Source organism: Phragmites australis, chromosome 22, assembly GCF_958298935.1.
Source record: "Phragmites australis chromosome 22, lpPhrAust1.1, whole genome shotgun sequence".
NCBI lineage: Eukaryota > Viridiplantae > Streptophyta > Magnoliopsida > Poales > Poaceae > Phragmites > Phragmites australis.
This window is the reverse complement of record NC_084942.1, coordinates 19,529,853-19,547,342: the sequence shown is the minus strand read 5'-3', so window position 1 is coordinate 19,547,342 and position 17,490 is coordinate 19,529,853. Positions and strand designations below refer to the sequence as shown.

Below are 17,490 nucleotides of genomic sequence, written 5' to 3'. Positions count from 1 at the left end.
TGCTAATATTATTTCACAACTATAGTTATTAAAAAAATTAGATTTGTATCCTCCCAATATTAGTTCACTAAAAAACTACTCATATAATTTTACATCAAATAAATAAATAAATATCGACAAATTCACATCGAACCAAAATTTTTAAAAAATAACCACTCTGTGATGCTGTTTTGACAACTATTTGCACAACTAATATTTTTCATAAAATGAATGTGCACTATTTTTCAAATTGACGTATACAAAAGTTAAATTACAAAAATAAACTTCCAAGTGGGAGGGGAGCTAACTGCCCCTAAGAGGGTGGCAATGACGCTGCTGTCCTCTCAGAGGGCAGTAAGGGGCGGTGCACAGCGGACTCTCGAGGGTGAGGACGAACCGCCCCTGAGAAAGCGGTAAAGACTAACTGCCCTCTCAGAGGGCGGTAAGAGGCTCCGCTGTCACGTTGTAATCTTTATCACCCTCTGAAAGAGCTGGAGATGGTAGACACCTATTTATACAAATATTTTCATTAAAGATCTATTTATTTAAATATTAATGTTTAAAAATATAAAAATAAAAAACTCTAGTGATTTCGGATCAAAATGCTCGGGCAGGATTGTGGGCCTTGGTCTTCACCACGTGCTGGGCCTATTGTGCCCAGTCCCTACCGGGCCGGACCAAAGCCCAAGACGTCCATACGATGGACCCCACCGGGCAGAGATCCTATCGCGCTGCTTCTTCTCCTATTGGGCCGCCCCCCGCCTCCTCTTCTCCACTTGGGCCTTCTCTTGCTTTCTCCCTCTCTTGCTCTGTCTCATGGCGGCGGAGGCGGCGGCGGTGTCCACGCCGCATGGGGTCGCGGAGCGGCGGGGCATACCGGCGGCGGCCTTCGTGGAAGACGTAGAAGCATACCTCCGCCAGGCCGGCCTCGACGTCAACTCCGCCCTCGCCTTCCTCCAAGAAAGGTACCCGTCCCCTCCCCTTCCCCCCTGCCCCTTGCGGCGGATTGGTAGCCCTGGGGATCTCAGCATGCTTGGACCGCGCTCGATCCAAGGATCGGGTCTTGGGTGGTGCTGCTAGAGCTTTCGCGTCCTTCTGGGTCTCAAAGGGGCCCTTGGCTTGGATCCATGGTCTAGCTCTCTGCGGGTTCATCGGACGCGTAGCTTGCGGAAAGGTGGATGCTTTGTTCGGATCCTAGCTGCTTGTTGCTCGCTTACGGTAGTGGGTGTTGCGCCCGCCGCTTGTTCGGTGACCTGACGAGGTGGGAGTTTGGTTCAGGGAGTTGTGCTGGGTTTTGGAGGTGCCGCTGGGTTCATAGGCTGATCCTACGCTTGGATCTCTGCGAATTCCAGTCTTCATGCCCTCCTCTTCGTGGTAGTTCAGCTCCTCTCTTTGCACCCTAGCTCTTTCTGCTGGGGTCGGTGTAAGTATTTTCTGATATTACTTGGTCTCTATCTAACTGTAATGAAATGGATACCTTTTATTTTGCCCCTTTGTAGCTCTGAGGTGGACATTGGCTTTGTAGTGTGCGCTCTTTTGTTTCAATATAGCTTATTTTGCCCCTTTGTAGCTCTGAGGTGGACATTAGCTCTCCATGCCCCTTCACGCAAATATCTGAGTGGCTGTGATTACATTGACATTTCAGCTTCCTTAGAAATTACTGAGAGCAAGCCCCTAAGTCAATGGTTCAAAATCTGCCATGGGTTGTGCTCTGTTCGATTATGGGGCACAGTTCATTCCCACGTTTGTTGAGGACTTGTGTAGCACTATTGATGATACTCACGTTAGAGAAGTTGACTCATGCACCAAGGTTAGGCCTAGGAAAGTGAGAACAGGTGAATTAATTATTTCCATTGATAATATGTCCACTATGCCCTAGTTATTTCTTTATTTATTCTCTTTTGTGGTTAATGAACACACTTTTCTATACTTCCATTGATAATAATTGAGCTTGTCATTCTAGATTGACAGTATTCTTCCTTTTTGTACATATTGTACCTTTTCATGTGCTTTGTCACACAAATTATAGAGTTTACTGCCCAGGCTGAACTAGTGGCCATCATTGGATGTCAGACAAAAACAAGATGAAGCGCCGTGGGATGAGGAGAGCATGTGTCCAACTGGACTTGATTATGGTCATGCTGCTGCAGTTGCATGATAATGTTGAATTGTTGATCCGTAGTGGAGCAAGGAAGCACGGTCTTGTGACTGGCTCTGGCCTCCTTGCAGTGTGCATGAAATAGGATTAGATACATAACTGTTTCGAGGTTGGACATGGACCTAGGATTTGGACCCGACCCAATATTGTACTAATGTGCCCCAAGAATAACTGTTTGCGAGATCTGTGCCAATTGTTAGTAAGAGAGCATAGAAGCACCCCCTTATAAGTTGGTTCTGCCTGCCGCATTTTGGCATAAAGCTGAGTCAATTGGGGAAATCTTAGGGGAAATTGGAAAAGACATTATTGTGATATATTCATAATAATTTCCTTGTTTCCAAATATCTAGCATATTGTGGAAAAATCTTATTTGTTTATGCATGTGTATCTTTTTGACCTCTTCCTTGGTTGTGCTTTATTTCGAGGAGAAATCTAACCCATATTTTACCTTCTTTTTTAGGCTACAGCAGTACAAAATAGTGGAGATGAAACTTCTAGCACAACAGAGAGACCTTCAGGTTCTCCTTTTTTTACTTAGATATATGGAGGGGGTGCTAATATGAAGTATGGTTACTTCCCATTATTAGTCAACTTAGTATTGCCTAACACTATAAGTCTATAACTGAATCCTGAACTTATGAGTGGAAGTGTGATTTGTTTTTCATCAAAGGATTTTGTCCTTTGATTGTAGATCGCCAAAGTCCTTAATGTCTTCATGATACAGACACATGTATAAGATAGTACAAAATACAAATTAAAGTTTTTGAATTAATGATATAGAAAAGTTGACTTATCGTTCATGTAATGAACTTTTGATTCACCAATCTGATTTAAATAAGGAAAAATTAGCATAATAGCAGTTGTCAAATGTGGGTACTAATGTTAGCATATGTAACATTAGCTTCCATTCTGTTGCTACAGGCAAAAATTCCAGATATAGAGAAGTGCTTGGACGTTGTTGCAACATTACAAGCTAAAAAGTCTTCATGTGAGGTTTGTATAATTTCTTAGAAACCATGAATCAACTTTTGCATTTTCTACCATGATGATGACAGAATTGTTGAAATATGTACTGTAGCACTTAGACATTATTTTTTTTAGAGGAGCCCTTAAACAGGGCTTTGATGTTATGCATGCTCCATCGGTTACTTTATCTTATTTGAGGGCATTAGGCCCTTACTCTTTTGGACCTATGTTCTAGTTGTAGATCATGTATTATTACTATATTTTTTGAATCATAGTTTGCAGCTGTTACAAGGGTTTTATTGTGTATTTGTGTGCAACTTGACATTGGCTAGTTAGTAGTAACTATTGTGTATATGGGTATGATTATCTAAATATCTAACAAGAATTTATATTGGAAAAATGTTTTAAAATATGATCAGTTGAAAGAACAGGAAATAACTGAGTTCTCATTAAAGCACCCAACAGTGTTAAGTTTGGAAGGGTGCTCGCACCAGGTATTTTGTAAGCTGGCACCCAACCACATATTTACCCATGGGCCATGATATGTACTGATAGTGAAGAGAATCAAATTGTTTTATCTGTAGGCACCATTTAAACATGCCTATACACAGTGCAAATTTATTTGGGGAACTGGGCACTAGTTTCTTCAAGCTCAACCATGTTGAATGCTAGTTGGAGCTCTATTTGAGCAGATCAATCATCTCTGTGAAAGTTAATTACCCATGTACATCAATGCAGGCACTCATAGCTGATTTTGAACTATCCGAGGGAATCTACTCACGTGCGAAAATTGAGGATACCGACTCAGTGTGTCTATGGCTGGGTGCCAATGTGATGCTGGAATACTCCTGCGATGAGGTTATTTTGACCATCCTTATTTTCATTTCCTTTTGCTTTACTCTGGCCCTCTCATTTCCTGAAATTTTGCAGGCCAACGCCCTCTTGAAAAAGAATCTGGAAAATGCCAAGGCCAGTTTAGAAGTCCTTGTTGCTGATCTTCAGTTCTTGCGAGACCAACAAACCATCACTCAGGTAAAATGGTTGACTAGTTTAAATAGTCTTAAATTTGCGTGATTGAGCAACGAGCAAGTTTAAATGGTCTTAAAGATTGAGCAATGAGCTTATCGTGATCTCATGACCTGTACTATGGAAAATCTTCATCAGGTTACAATTGCTCGGGTATTCAATTGGGATGTGCACCAACGAAGAAGCAAACAGGCTGTAAAGGAAACTTGATTAGCTATTTCATGGGACCAGCCAATGAGATTGGGACGATTTTTGTACCTTTTGCTACCTCTGGCAGATTGGCCCATCACATTGTTGGTGATGGTGCTTTCTCTGTGTAACAATGTATCAATTTATTATGTTCAAATTTATTATGTTCAATGGTGTGGAACTGTATGAGTAGAAGATGGTATTTCACTTCAGTTTTCACTACTTGCCCATTCTGTCGTTTGATGGATCACACATCTTTACAAAGTAATTTACCGTTATTTAGAGTTCAGAGAGAAGCTTCGCAACTGCCCAACATCCAGTTGGAGGATAGAACTTTGTCTGACATGTTTTACTGGATTGCAATCCTCTTAGAGATGAACTATCTCCTTTGTCATGCTGAGCAAAGATTTGAACAGATGAGATGAGTAATCGTATTTTACATTGACGGTGTTTTAATGCTTGATTAACACATGATATTACGAGTCTGGTTAATGATCAAGGTTGTACGATACTAAATGTTCCGACAGATGTGACGAGGTGGGGCTTATTCAGTATGAACTGACACAGCTACAACATCTTTACTTTCATATCAAAAGATGGCCAGTTAAACTGATTCATTTCAGTCACAGGTAACTACGAACTGCCTGATTTTGACCTATCTGAGACTTGTATTTGAACTTCTGAGTTCAAAGCATTCCTTTCACATGGAAGCTGAATCCAGTTTGAGTTAGGTCACAGGCACAGCCTTGCAGCAACGTGACACCAAACAAATCACATGCTTAAGGTTCTAGTCTACTTTGTGATGTTAAACGTTGATCAGCTTACAAGACAACCTTGACTCTGACCAAAGCTGACCTATAATTACTTGGCCGACCAGGTTTTGTAATGTGCATCTTTCTCCACCCCGCGTCCGTCAAATCCCCATCTCTCATGGTAGCACCTCACTGAAATCATCTTGCTGTCTTCAAGGCGTTAGTTGGAGCAACTTATCAGTCTTGCTGTCAACAAGGAGCAGAAGCTCTGAAGTCTGAATCTCACAAGCACTCCATGCTCTGATTATCTGAGCACTGAGCAACACACACAGGCAGACACAGTGTTGCTGTCGCTCTGCAACTCTGAGTTCTACTCCATGATAGAAACAATTGACACGGCAACCGTGCCTTGAGTAATGGCTAATCACATGTCGCAATCCCTGCAACTTCATGCTGTTAATATGCTCTTGAATTTGGTCACTGTGTTCTTGCTGGTTAGGATTTCCATTTGACCAGGTCTAGATTTCTCAGCTTGCAAAATGTTGTGGTCAGGAAATTAGGAATTCAGGATAGCTTTATCAAATGAACTTCAACCAGGCGACAGACATTCTTGTTTCCAAGATGGCTTTGTAGTTCTGCATCAGCTGATCGGCACAATTAATCTAGTTTGATCTTTTCGAAATGTGCCACTTTTAATTTAGTTTGAGAAGTTAGTACAAACATAGGATTCAGTGGACACCGCTTGATCTCCGTCATCTGCAAGTCGTATGGAAATTAAAGAAACGAGAGGGGGAAAGTGAAAAATCACATTTTTGAAAAATTCTAAAAGAGAAAAAAAATTGTAAATGGAAAGTGGATGACAAGCATTTCCGTGCCACCGAGGGCTACAGCATTTGTAATGATTAATGAAGTACATATCTTCAACTCCCAATCGACATTTGACAATGAGATAGCAATTTGTCGGACTGAAATCCGAGTATCTTGCATGTCTTAACCCAAGGCCCTGATCATTATTCAGTATCCAAATCTAGCAAAACCAACAGAGAAACATAGTTTTAAGACTCTAATCTACTTTGTGATGTTTGCAGTAACTTTTTTTAGAGGATTATGTTGCAGTAACCTGACATCATACAAACCACATGCTTAAGACTCTAATCTAGTTAATGATGTTAAATGTTGACCAGCTTATAAGACCAAGTTGAATTTGACCAAAGCTACCTTTATAAGTTATAAATACTTGATCAGGCTCTACAATGTACATCGATCTTCCTGCACCACAGCCGCCCACAATGCTGACAGGCCGACCCCTGTCAAGATCGCATCTCCCAGACGAATTGGAAAAACATAATGCAATCTTCAAGGTGTCAGTTCGCCCGACATCTCTCTTGCTGCCAAGATGGAGCAGAAATTTCAGGATCTTGTGCTTGCATTGCATGCCAAAACTCTGTAACCTCACAAGCACTATATGCTCTTATCGTCTCAGTAGCACTATATGCATCAGCTGATCGGCGCCTTCATGAATGTAGTTTGATATGTCCTGAAGGCGCGATTACCCTTTTTAAAAGGCACCATTAGATTAGTTTGAGAAATTAGTGCAGAATATACATTTCTGTGGACAGTTGGTCAGTTGCTATCTACCCATCTACACCATTGTAATCAATCAGTATCGTCTTCTTCCATATTCTAAAGGCCAAGGAATTTATTGTTTCCATCAGGAAATTATCTTGACAGTTCCAAATCTCTTCGGCATTAATTTACGTTTTTTAGCAACCACCATTCCCCGTACAATGAGCTTGATCCCTCCGTTTCATAAATTCCTTTGACTGCTGACTTACGAAAAACTATTTGGATCGGCCATATGCACATAGTTTCACTGGATTTGTCATAAAAATACTTTCGTAAAATAATAATTTCACAATTTCTGCTATCATTTTTTTTACATAAAAAGCAGAAGTTAAAGTTGCATATTTGAGACCATGTTGATGTCTAAAACGTCAGATATTTTTATTTATTAGTCAGTATGGCAAACCTTGGAAGAAAAAAAAAATCCTATCTAACTCATTTATTAGTGTCCATGCTAACAAAATTCCAAACATTTCAGGAAGTTCCAAGAAGAATGTTTGCACTACAGAACCGGACCAGTACCAGCAGAGTTATCGAAATTTCGTGATAATTGATCATAGAATGTGGATATATAAAAACATTTTTCGTTGAAATGTGATTCCATAGAATGCTGTAATTTAATCGCCACATGGTGGCTTTCAAAAAAAAAAAGATGATAAATTGGCTAAGCTGATTCTTCAGTCACAACTAACAACTACTGTTGACTGCTTGATTTGACCTATCATAGGCTTGTATTTGAACCATTGATCGAGTTCAAAGCCTCCCTTTCACCTAGAAGCTGAACTCAATATGAATTGGGACTTGGGAGGGCCACAGCCTTGCAGTAACTTGACACGAAACAAATCGCATGCTTAAGGCTCTAGTCTACTTCACGATGTTAAGCTTTGACCAGCTTATTAGAGGAAGCGAGGAGGGCAAGGCATTGTTTTCTTTCAAGTGGTTTGTGTTGTCTGGTGGTTGTAGCTTGTCGTAGTTTCATGTTTCCAGTCTTTTTTTGGTGTTTCTTGAGGTGGTGTTGTGTTGGTCATTTTCTTCCTTCAGAGCCATTGTACTGTCAATCTAGATTTAGCTTCTTTTTAATATAATAGGCATATCTCCTACCTGTTCGTTTCAAAATATAAGACAACCTTGAATTTGACCAAAGATGGCCCTATAAATACCTGGCTGACCGGGCTTTGTACTATGCATCTTTCTCCACCCCTGCCACCCACGCCGACAAGGCGACGGCCCCGACAGGCCACCCCCTTGTCAGTTGGCTCAACTTCTCTCTTGCTACCAAGATGGAGCAGAAACTTCAGGCTCTTGCGCTAGCATTGCAGGCTTTGAGGTCTGAACCTCACAGGCACTGCATGCTCTTGTCGTCTGAGGAGCACACACAGGTTGACAGTGTTGCTTGTCGCCATGTCCTCCTCGTTCTGAACTCTGCACCTTGACAATTGATATGGAGGAACTAGGTACATTTTTATTTGTTAAGAAGAATAAAATCACCTAAATTTCAAGCCGAACAGGACACATACAGGGGTGGTGGGGCTAGGGTCAGTTCCTTGTTCTGTATGCTGAACAAGCTAATAATAACGGATAGCAGATAGTAGATAGCCGGTAATATAACGGGCGCTAAGTTCCAATAGCAGTATTTAAAAAACACAAAAACTTTGTGTAATATTGTATTTATCATGTTTTCTCCTATTATAAAAACCATGCAAAAATTAGCCTAATCAATTAAAACTTAGAGTTTAGAAGCATAACTTGTACATATAATAAGGTAATAAGACAAAAAGAAATTAAAATTTAGACTTTAAAGAAATAATACGATAGTGATGAACCGTTACAATGACTAAATAACGGCCACTATAACGGTACAAGGGCTATAGTGGCCTGACAAGTGCTATAACTAAATAGCGGCCGCTATAACGGTACAAGCGCTACTAAGTTTCAATCTGCTATTTTTGACCACTACCTCGCATCAATAGCGTTTGTACCCTGCTACCGCAATTGCGGTGACCCTATTCAGTACACTGAATCTGAATTCTACTCCCATGAGGATCATTACAGCAGTACGTAGACCAATGGTTACTGGCCTGCAGGTGGCAATCCCTGCATCTTTATGCAGTTAATATGCAATTATGTTGCTGGCTGTTCGGGCATCCATCTGACTTGGTCTAGATTTTTCGGTTTGACAGATGTTGTGGTCAGCAATCAGGATTGCTTAGTCAAATGTACTTCGGTCAGGGATCATGTACCAAATTCGAGCCAAGAGGATTTAAGAGTATCTCTAACCGACTCTTCAAATTTCACTCCCTATATTTTTATATAGAGAGCTTCTTCAAAAGATTTCCTCTCTATTTCTTCCTGCGCTCCAACCGACTCTCTAAATCTTGCTCTCTAAATTCCACTCACCTATATTTTATTAGCATCATATAAATAAATTAGTTCATCTCATAATAAGAATATTAGTGAATTTTCTCAAATTTTTGAAAATTTATTTGAGACCCTGAAAATTATTAGAAGTTATAAAAGTAGTCTTTTTTGAAGAATTTAAGTTTAAATTTTACATAACCTTTTTGGGTGAATTCAGTTAAAATAAATTGCACATGGATTATAGAACATATAAAAAAATTAGAATTTTTAGAGGAAAAAATCCATTATTTTGAACCATGGGTCCACCAATCATGGTCTGCTTCGTTCCTATTGAACTGAGATAGTGAGTTTATACTGGCTCGCTAGTAGTAGCGAGGGAGCCGGAACTAATAGCGAGCGACTAAATTTGAAGAGTACGATAGAGAATCGGTTGGAGACGTTTTTTCAGACCAGCTCGGCAATTTTGCGATAGTAAGTCTTTTGCCGAGCCGGTTGGAGATGCTCTAAACCCCAACTAGATTAATTGCACATTGGGAAATAAAATTCAAACTGCATTCGTAAAGGTGCCGATCAGCTGATGTTTAACCAAGAATACAACTTGGAAACAAGAACATTAGTTTAGTTTGAGAAAAAAGTACAGAACATAAATTATCATGTGGACAGTTGCTATCTACCCATAAACACCATTGTAATCAGTATCGTCTTTTTAAAAATTTTGAAGGCAAGAGAATATTGATTCCACCAGGAAAGATCTCAGAGTTCCAAAACTCTTCAGCGCTATTTTACATTAGCCTTTCTAGAAACCGCCGGTTCTGTACGATTTGATCGATCCCTCAGTTGATAAATGTACGACATCCTATCAAACTTTCAGTCAAACCTCTTTAACTTTGGCTGGTGTTTTAAGGAAAAAAAAATACTTGGTCATTTATATGAACATAGTATCATTGGATTTATTATGAAAAATGTTTTCATAAAATAGTATTTTATATTTTTTAATTAGATAATTGACGAAACTTTCTATCTCTGCATCGTTATCATTTTTGTATTAGAAGCAACTGTCAAAGTTATATATTCAAGATATGTCTCGAAGTTCAAAATATCATATACTTTGTTTATTCATTTTCCTAGTTGTATCAGTAATCCATCGCTTTTCCCAATACAATCTTTTTTGAGTAAGTACCAAACTAGGTCACCCAGTTGCTATTACACAGAAAAAACAGCAAAGCATGAGTGCAACAGAAACAAATGGAGTGCAGTGATGGATACATCATTCTTCTGGGTCCAAATTGATGCACACTATTCATGGCATGTCTTGTTTTATTAAAAGCACAAAAGAGATGCAGACTATTCACATACTTCACACACGCTACATATATTGATGCACACTATTCATGGCATGTCTTGTTTTATTAAAAGCACAAAAGAGATGCACACTATTCTTCTGGGTCCAAATATTGATGCACACTATTCATGGCATGTCTTGTTTTATTAAAAGCACAAAAGAGATGCACACTATTCTTCTGGGTCCAAATTGTACACGTATACGTATACATATGTTAGTTAGAGAGTAAAAGGCTTAAGGCCTTCAGTGCATAAGAATGTGCAGTACCATTGAACACGCATATATGTAAATAAATCCTCGAATGATCCAGCGATGGAACCCGAATGATCCAGCCTTGGCAGCTTGCATCCATTCACGGCATGCATATGGCATCCCTGTAGCAAGCTGGTTGCTCTGGTTTTCTTGCAAGCTCTGCACTCAGGCCCTGTTTATTTTATACTTTTGGTTTTGCTTCTACTGCTGGCAGAAGTCAGAAGCTAGAATAAATGGGGTTCTGAAGAAGTGGTTTTTGAAGAAGCTAGAAGTCTGCTTCTGAAGAAAATAAATTAAAGTTGAGAAACTCGCTGAGAGATGTTTTTTTTACAAGCTATGTGCTAAGAAGTTAAAAATTTATTGTAGAAGCTAACAACCTATTTCTAAAAGCAGCTTTTCAGACAAGCTAAAAATACAGCTTTTCAGAAAAACTCAAAAACAGAAACTCAAACAAACAAACCATTAGTTCTTAGCCAAACAGTGGTTCTTTATGAGCTATACAGAAATGTTGAGTCAGCATCTGCTAAATCCTTGAATGGCAAATCTCGGAAGAAAAGAATCTCGTCTAACTCATTTATTAGTGCCCATGCTAACATAATTCCAAACTTGAAGACCTATATGCTAACATAATTTGTTTTGGTAAAATTGAATTCGACTATCAGAGTTTTCCTTTTGAATTCCTGGAACCATGAATAAATCAACTACATGCCATCGAATCATTACCCAAAGAGGGTCGATGGTCACGCAATCATAGTCTTTTTTTCATTTCTTCTTTACGAATACGATTTATGGTTTTTCTTGACATGAATATATACCATCTAATATTCCTACCGAGAAGAGCAGTGTTTCAGATTCATTTTGATGCTGATCCAAGCTGTTCTGCTATTTTCTCACTCCAAAGAACTGACAAACTTGTACGATACAGTGTTAGTAACCAACTCGTCCTATTGGCGTGGGAGTCACATTGAAAATTTAGCATGGCTCTTCCGCAAAACAAGAAGAAGAAGAAAATTTAACATGGCGCCTCAATTTCCCAATCCGTCTGCTATTTCCCAACCAGGAAACCTTCAGGAAAGACTGAATACGCTGAAGTACCAAACACAACCCATCTGCTGATAGTGAGGTGATTTTTTTTTTCTTAAGCATAAGTTACTTTATTTTATCCACATCAATCTTTACATACATCATAGTCTCAAAAAAGGTGACTTTAATATACAAACAAAAATAAATCAAGGCATCAAGCAACTTACAAATATGTCAGAACCGTTTATATAAGCGAAAACGATAATTTGAATCTCTCGTTTTCTTTGCTTTTGATTTCTGTCTAATTGCACGATTTTAATCGGATATAGCTACGTGGAGGCAACGAGGAGTGTAACACCCTATCTTGTAGCATTTTAGATAATAACCAAAATTCACTCCAAACGGACACATGCATGTCCGTGTGCTCTTACATGGCACCATCGTTGCCGGCAAGCATGAGGTACTTGTCCCTCCTGGTGAGCATGGTGCACTCGTACCCCAGCGCCGCGGCGATCATCCGCTGCACGCGGTTGGCCACGTCGGGGCTCGCTGCCTTCCCATCTGTCACCGGCGCCGTGTCCACCCTGTCGAGGAACTGCACCGTGTAGCACATCCTGGGGTTGAACAGGTAGTAGAACGGGTCCACGCCCTTCCACCCGCCGGCCGTCGTGCCGTAGAACATGGACGTCTCGACGGCGAGCGCCACGGGCACGACGCCTCCGTTGCCGCCGAGCTCGGCGAACAGCGGGCTGAACCGGAGCAGGTACGGCTCGCGGCAGGTGGTTCCCTCGGGGCATACCACCACGCTGTCGCCGCGGTTGAGGAGGCGCGCCATGGCGGCGCCGTCGCGGGCGCGATCCCGTGCGAGGTGAACGGTGCAGCCGATCGGCGAGATGAGATCGGACACGCGGCTCAGGCTGTAGGACACCGCGCGCACCGGCCGGTCCAGCGCGATGGACACGTACACCGGGTCGATGAGCGTGCGGTGGTTGCACGCGTAGAGCTGCCCGCTGCGCTCCGGGCTCTGCCGAGGCGGCAACGCGCCACGGAGGCGCCAGGACATGCCGGTGGCGGCCAGGAGCGCCGTAGAGTACCGGTACGGCAGGGCGAGCATGACGGCGAGGCGGACGACGGAGAGGGCGGCGCAGAAGGGGAGCCACGTGAACATGGCCACAGTGGCGAGCGGCGTCGGCAGGAATGCGAGCCGGCCGTCGTGGAAGACGAGCGGCTTGGGGTACTCGCGCCGCGGCAGCCGCCGCCACTTGCTCTTCTCCTCCTGGCTCACCACGTACAGCTCCTGGAGAGATCGTGCAGTAGCATTATTCAGCATGGACAAAGGCATCGCTGTCATGCATGATGCATGGGATTGATCAATTCAAGCGCAATTAATCAGCAACCTAATCACATCTGGTTAGTTACTAACTAATTCCGAGGCTAAATTCATATGAAGTTTCAGCGAGATTCGTTCTGGTCAAGTGCTTTAAAAAAACCGTGCATCCTCTGCTGAGGTGCACTGCACACGTGCGGTGCGGCAGAGAAGAAGCCAACCGTACCTTGCAAACGGACGCCAGAGGGCAGCCAAGGAACTCCATGGAGCCTTCAGCAGAGAACCCCACGACGTCGCCGTCACCCCCCGCCGCCTTCTTCCTCAGCTCCGTCATCGCCTCACCGCCGCCACCGTCATCCTCCATGAGGCCAGTGTAGAACCCCCACATCGTCTTCATCTCCCTCGCCGCGACGGCCGCCGCCGCCGGCACCTGCAGGTACTCCCTCAAGAACGGCTCCACCATCACCCTCGGCATCGCGCTCGCCCACACCACCCTCGCCGGGTCGCCGGCCCGCAGCGCCGCCTGGAGCGCCTCGGCGGCCAAGTCCTCCAGGAGCCACCGCGGCAGCACGGCGCGGCCGGCGCGGAACGTCCCAGCGCGCAGCCCGCAGAAGGCGACCGCGGCCATGGCCCTCACAGTCAGGTCGCCCCTCCCGATCATGCAGGAGATCGCGGGGTACAGGAGCAGCAGGACGAGGCCGCGGAGGAAGCCGCCGGCCTCGAGGGCAACGAGCATGAAGTATGGGAAGAGGGAGCGCGACAGGAGCAGGGAGCCGTCGACGTCGACGACCAGCACGGTACTCCGCGCGCCGGCGAACCGTGCTGCGGGAGGGGGGTCGCACCTGTGGACGGTGGGCGAGTTGTGTGCAGCTGGTGGTGGCCGGAGAGCGGTGGTTCTGGCGTGGAGGAGGGTGGAGAAGAGCTCGTGAGCCGCCGCCGACATGGTCTTCTTGGCCATGGAGGAAGAAGAGCTTTTGTTACCAGCTAGCTATGCTGCCTACAACTGCAGTTGCACCACTTGGTTAGAAGCCTACATCCATCCATGTATATATACAAGCAGGGAAAATTAAAATGTGCATGCCTAATAATTAATAAGTAGACCACACCAACTTCTGCCTCCCTAATTAAGGCACTGTTTGCTCGCTTCTGCTTCTAGATTCTGTAATATCGGAAGCCAGAAGTTTAGCCAAATAGGATTATTGAAAAATAATTTTTAAGAGATAGAAGTCTGTTTTTAGAGAAAATAAAATAAAAATTAAGAAAATAGTTGAGAGTAGTTTTTTCTGAGAAATTGTGCACTGAGAAGTTAAAAAATTATTGTAAAAATCAACAACTAAAATCCGAAAACAGCTTTTCAGAAAAGCTAAAACCACAATTAAAAAAAAATCAAAAATAAAAGGCGCAAACAAACACACCCTAAGAATTAGGCTGTTGCTATTTGTCGGACGCTTAAAATTGAGCAAAATCTAGTTCGATGAATGTAGTCCTTATGATTTCCACCCTACGGTCAATCTTTTTTTCTTCTTCCTCTAAACTAACTCGCCATGCTGGCCTCCACCTGCCCCACCAACCTTCATGGGGCACGAGACTCTCTCATGTGAAGTGAACATGATCTTTTTAGGTATATATATGATTTTGATAAGACTAACATGTTTATCAAGTATACGTTTTAATAGATCTTATGGATGCTATACATGAAGAAGCCACCGAAGCTAAATTCAACAAAGATTGAATTAGATGAGTTCAAATAAAATTGCACGCATTGGATGGTCCGATGCGCAGATTGTTGTACATATCAGAGTGTTCTTGGCTAAGAAGAAGCTTTTCAGAAATAACACACTGGATGGTTCGATATTAGAGTGGCATGAACATCGGAATGTTTTACAGGAGAAGTGCATTTTTTAGAAGAAGAAGGATGAACTCACCGCATGGCCCGGTACTCTGAAGGTTATACACACCAGAGTATTTTTCAGCTCATAGGAGAAAATGAAAACTACACTAGATGGTTCAGTGCTCGGCAAGATGTGCACACTGGTGCATTTTCTAGGATAAGCTCTCAACGGCTAGTTTGGTGTGGTTGTACATGCCGGATGATCCCGTGTCCTGAAGATCTACACGCTAGACAATGAACAATATAGAAGAAATAGCTCAATTGACTAAAGTATATACACTGAATAGTTCAGTGATAGAATTCAAGGATACACCGGACTGTCCAGTGTTCACAATGTGTTTGAGTGAGGTTTCAACCGCTAGTTTTCTACTGTTGTACACACCGGATGGTCCGGTGTTTATATTGCTGTTAACGCCGGATCATCCGGTGTTCACAGTCTTTTGTGACTGTTGGAGTAATGACTAGTGCGTGGGTTTGAGGCTATAAATACCCCCCCCCCCACTCAGTCATTTTAGTGTGCTCAAGTCCAGAGAAGCTCATACACTTGAGAAAACATCCAAGACACAAAAGTGCTTAAACTGACCATCCAAGACAATTAAGCACATGATTAAAGAGAGATTAGTGCTAATAGACCTAGAGAGAGTTATTGCTAAGTATTGCTACCTAGAGAGAGGATCAAAGAGTTATCCTATCTTGTACCAAGTGGTACGTCGACACCTTGGAGTATTGGTGACTCACCAGTATCTTGGGCCTTGATGGCTCAAGCTTGTTGACCCTTCGACTTGGTGTCGAGTGGCGGCAAGACTCTTGTACAGGGATACGGAGACCCTTATCTTGGTGGCTCAAGCTTCAAAGTGAAAATGGTGGCAAGTGATCGGAAGAGAGGCTTGTGATGAGACTTTATCTTGGTGGCTTGGTGGCTCAACCTACATGAGGCATAAATGGTTCAAGGGCCGTGATAGGGTGTCATCCGGGAGCTATAGCCTAGGTGGCTGCTCCAATGTGAACTAGGGGTGATGTTTATGCCATTAATATCACGAGATAAAAATCTCTTGTGTCGAGTTTGCTCTGTCTACCATATTTACGTTCCGCATTTACTCCTTGCAATCCATTCTTTGCTTGTTTACTTTCCTAGAGTAGTTTGTTAGGATTGGCTATAGGTTGCAAACATTTTTAAACGATAAATAGACACACTAGATGAACCTAGAGCACATTTAGATAGAAATTGATATAGGTTTATCTTGTCAAAAAAATTTGAGCCGATTAATATTAAGTGTCCTAATTGTAGGACCGAGAATGGTGACTTGAGAGAGGTGAATATGTGCCTTATAAATTTCTTGCGAAATAGATAACCTACTCTTTGTTCACCCAATGCTTCTAAAAAATGCACAAATAGAATCTAGACTTTAGAGAGACAAAGCGAGAAAGAAAGTTCCAAAATAATATTACTTCACGGATGGAATATGAACCGTAGACTCTATTTAAGACCTTTCATATGTCTTTGAGCATAAAAGCTTGAAACTTGAACGAAGAACAAAACAAAATGACAGTCACCAAAAAAAGCAACTCTCTAATTTATGGTCTAGAGACAAAGGGATTCAAGACCCTCTTAAATACATGAGTATTTGGATGTTTATGCCTCTAGCAACAAGAAAAATAACTTCTCAAGGTTGAAAAATCACAGCTAAATAGCAAAAATAAAAATTAACAAGAAAATCACAACCAAAAAAGAAAAACTTGCAAACTTGCAAGGGACCAATAGAGAGAGACTAGAAAGAAGGGAATTCAAGCATATGCAAAAATATAAACTTCATTACTCAAAATGTTCGCCCTATTTTAGGCAGATTACAAGGCTTTTTCTCTAAAAAAACTCTCATATATTACATAGGCTAAGCAATCATCTTACTCTCCTCCAAAACCCTAGCACTAGGCTCTCAAATGGGTGGCACAATGGGCTCAAGTGACTGGTTCAAACTCGCTCATAGCCCTACCCTTTATTTATAGGTTTAGGAAATGTGACTCTTAAGTTTACTAGCTTGTTACCAAAAGCCTCTCTCTTGTAGTACACTTCTACCTACCACCGAGGGCATTTTGGTCCATTTCTTATTTTGTCCATCGAATGGCTGCGACGCCTTCACGAGTTAGCTTCGCCTCGATGCAAGCTTCTCGGTGGTGTCACATACTTCTCTAGTCCTCCCACGGTTTTAAGGCCCAACTGTGAAACCCTCTACACGCTTCTCAAAGCGTGACTCTCCACTTCCTTATACCTTAAGCAAACATTCTGATATCGACACGTGTACTCTATCTTGCAATCCTAACCACTGACAAATCTCTCTCACTCCCGATCCCTTAGACCGCCTTGTCACTTGCACCGGCATCCCTTGCGCTTGACTTTGTCAACACGTCATCTTTATTTTTCGTTTCATGCTTTGCTTGACCTCCACGTGTATAGCTAGGATCACCCTTAACTCCATCCGGCCTCCTTGATCATCCGGCACCAAGCATCCGCTTAGCCCTGATTACCCATCGTAGACCAAGTTACATCTGTCACCTGCAGACCATGAGACAAACAAATACATTTCTCCAATTCTGACTCCAGTTAGC

The 17,490-nt window shown here is 42.4% G+C and overlaps 2 protein-coding genes across 3 annotated transcripts; one reads left to right on the top strand and one right to left on the bottom strand.

Annotated features, from left to right (window-relative positions):
• The first annotated feature begins 752 nt into the window (after positions 1–752).
• On the top strand, positions 753–4,551 carry LOC133905328 (prefoldin subunit 3-like). 2 transcript variants are annotated; one of them, XM_062347096.1, is made up of 6 exons: positions 753–944; positions 2,598–2,655; positions 3,059–3,130; positions 3,842–3,961; positions 4,034–4,135; positions 4,268–4,551. In XM_062347096.1, the coding sequence occupies exons 1-6, from the start codon at positions 796–798 to the stop codon at positions 4,337–4,339; spliced, it is 573 nt and encodes a 190-aa protein (XP_062203080.1). In that variant the 5' UTR covers positions 753–795; the 3' UTR covers positions 4,340–4,551. The 2 variants fall into 2 exon arrangements, with proteins under 2 accessions (XP_062203080.1, XP_062203079.1); XM_062347095.1 differs by having other exon boundaries at positions 3,842–4,135.
• A 7,291-nt stretch (positions 4,552–11,842) lies between these two features.
• On the bottom strand, positions 11,843–14,034 carry LOC133905012 (probable glycerol-3-phosphate acyltransferase 3). The gene is made up of 2 exons (XM_062346698.1): positions 13,222–14,034; positions 11,843–12,965 (listed from the first exon to the last, which is right to left on the bottom strand). The coding sequence occupies exons 1-2, from the start codon at positions 13,951–13,953 to the stop codon at positions 12,096–12,098; spliced, it is 1,602 nt and encodes a 533-aa protein (XP_062202682.1). The 5' UTR covers positions 13,954–14,034; the 3' UTR covers positions 11,843–12,095.
• Between the last annotated feature and the right edge of the window lie 3,456 nt (positions 14,035–17,490).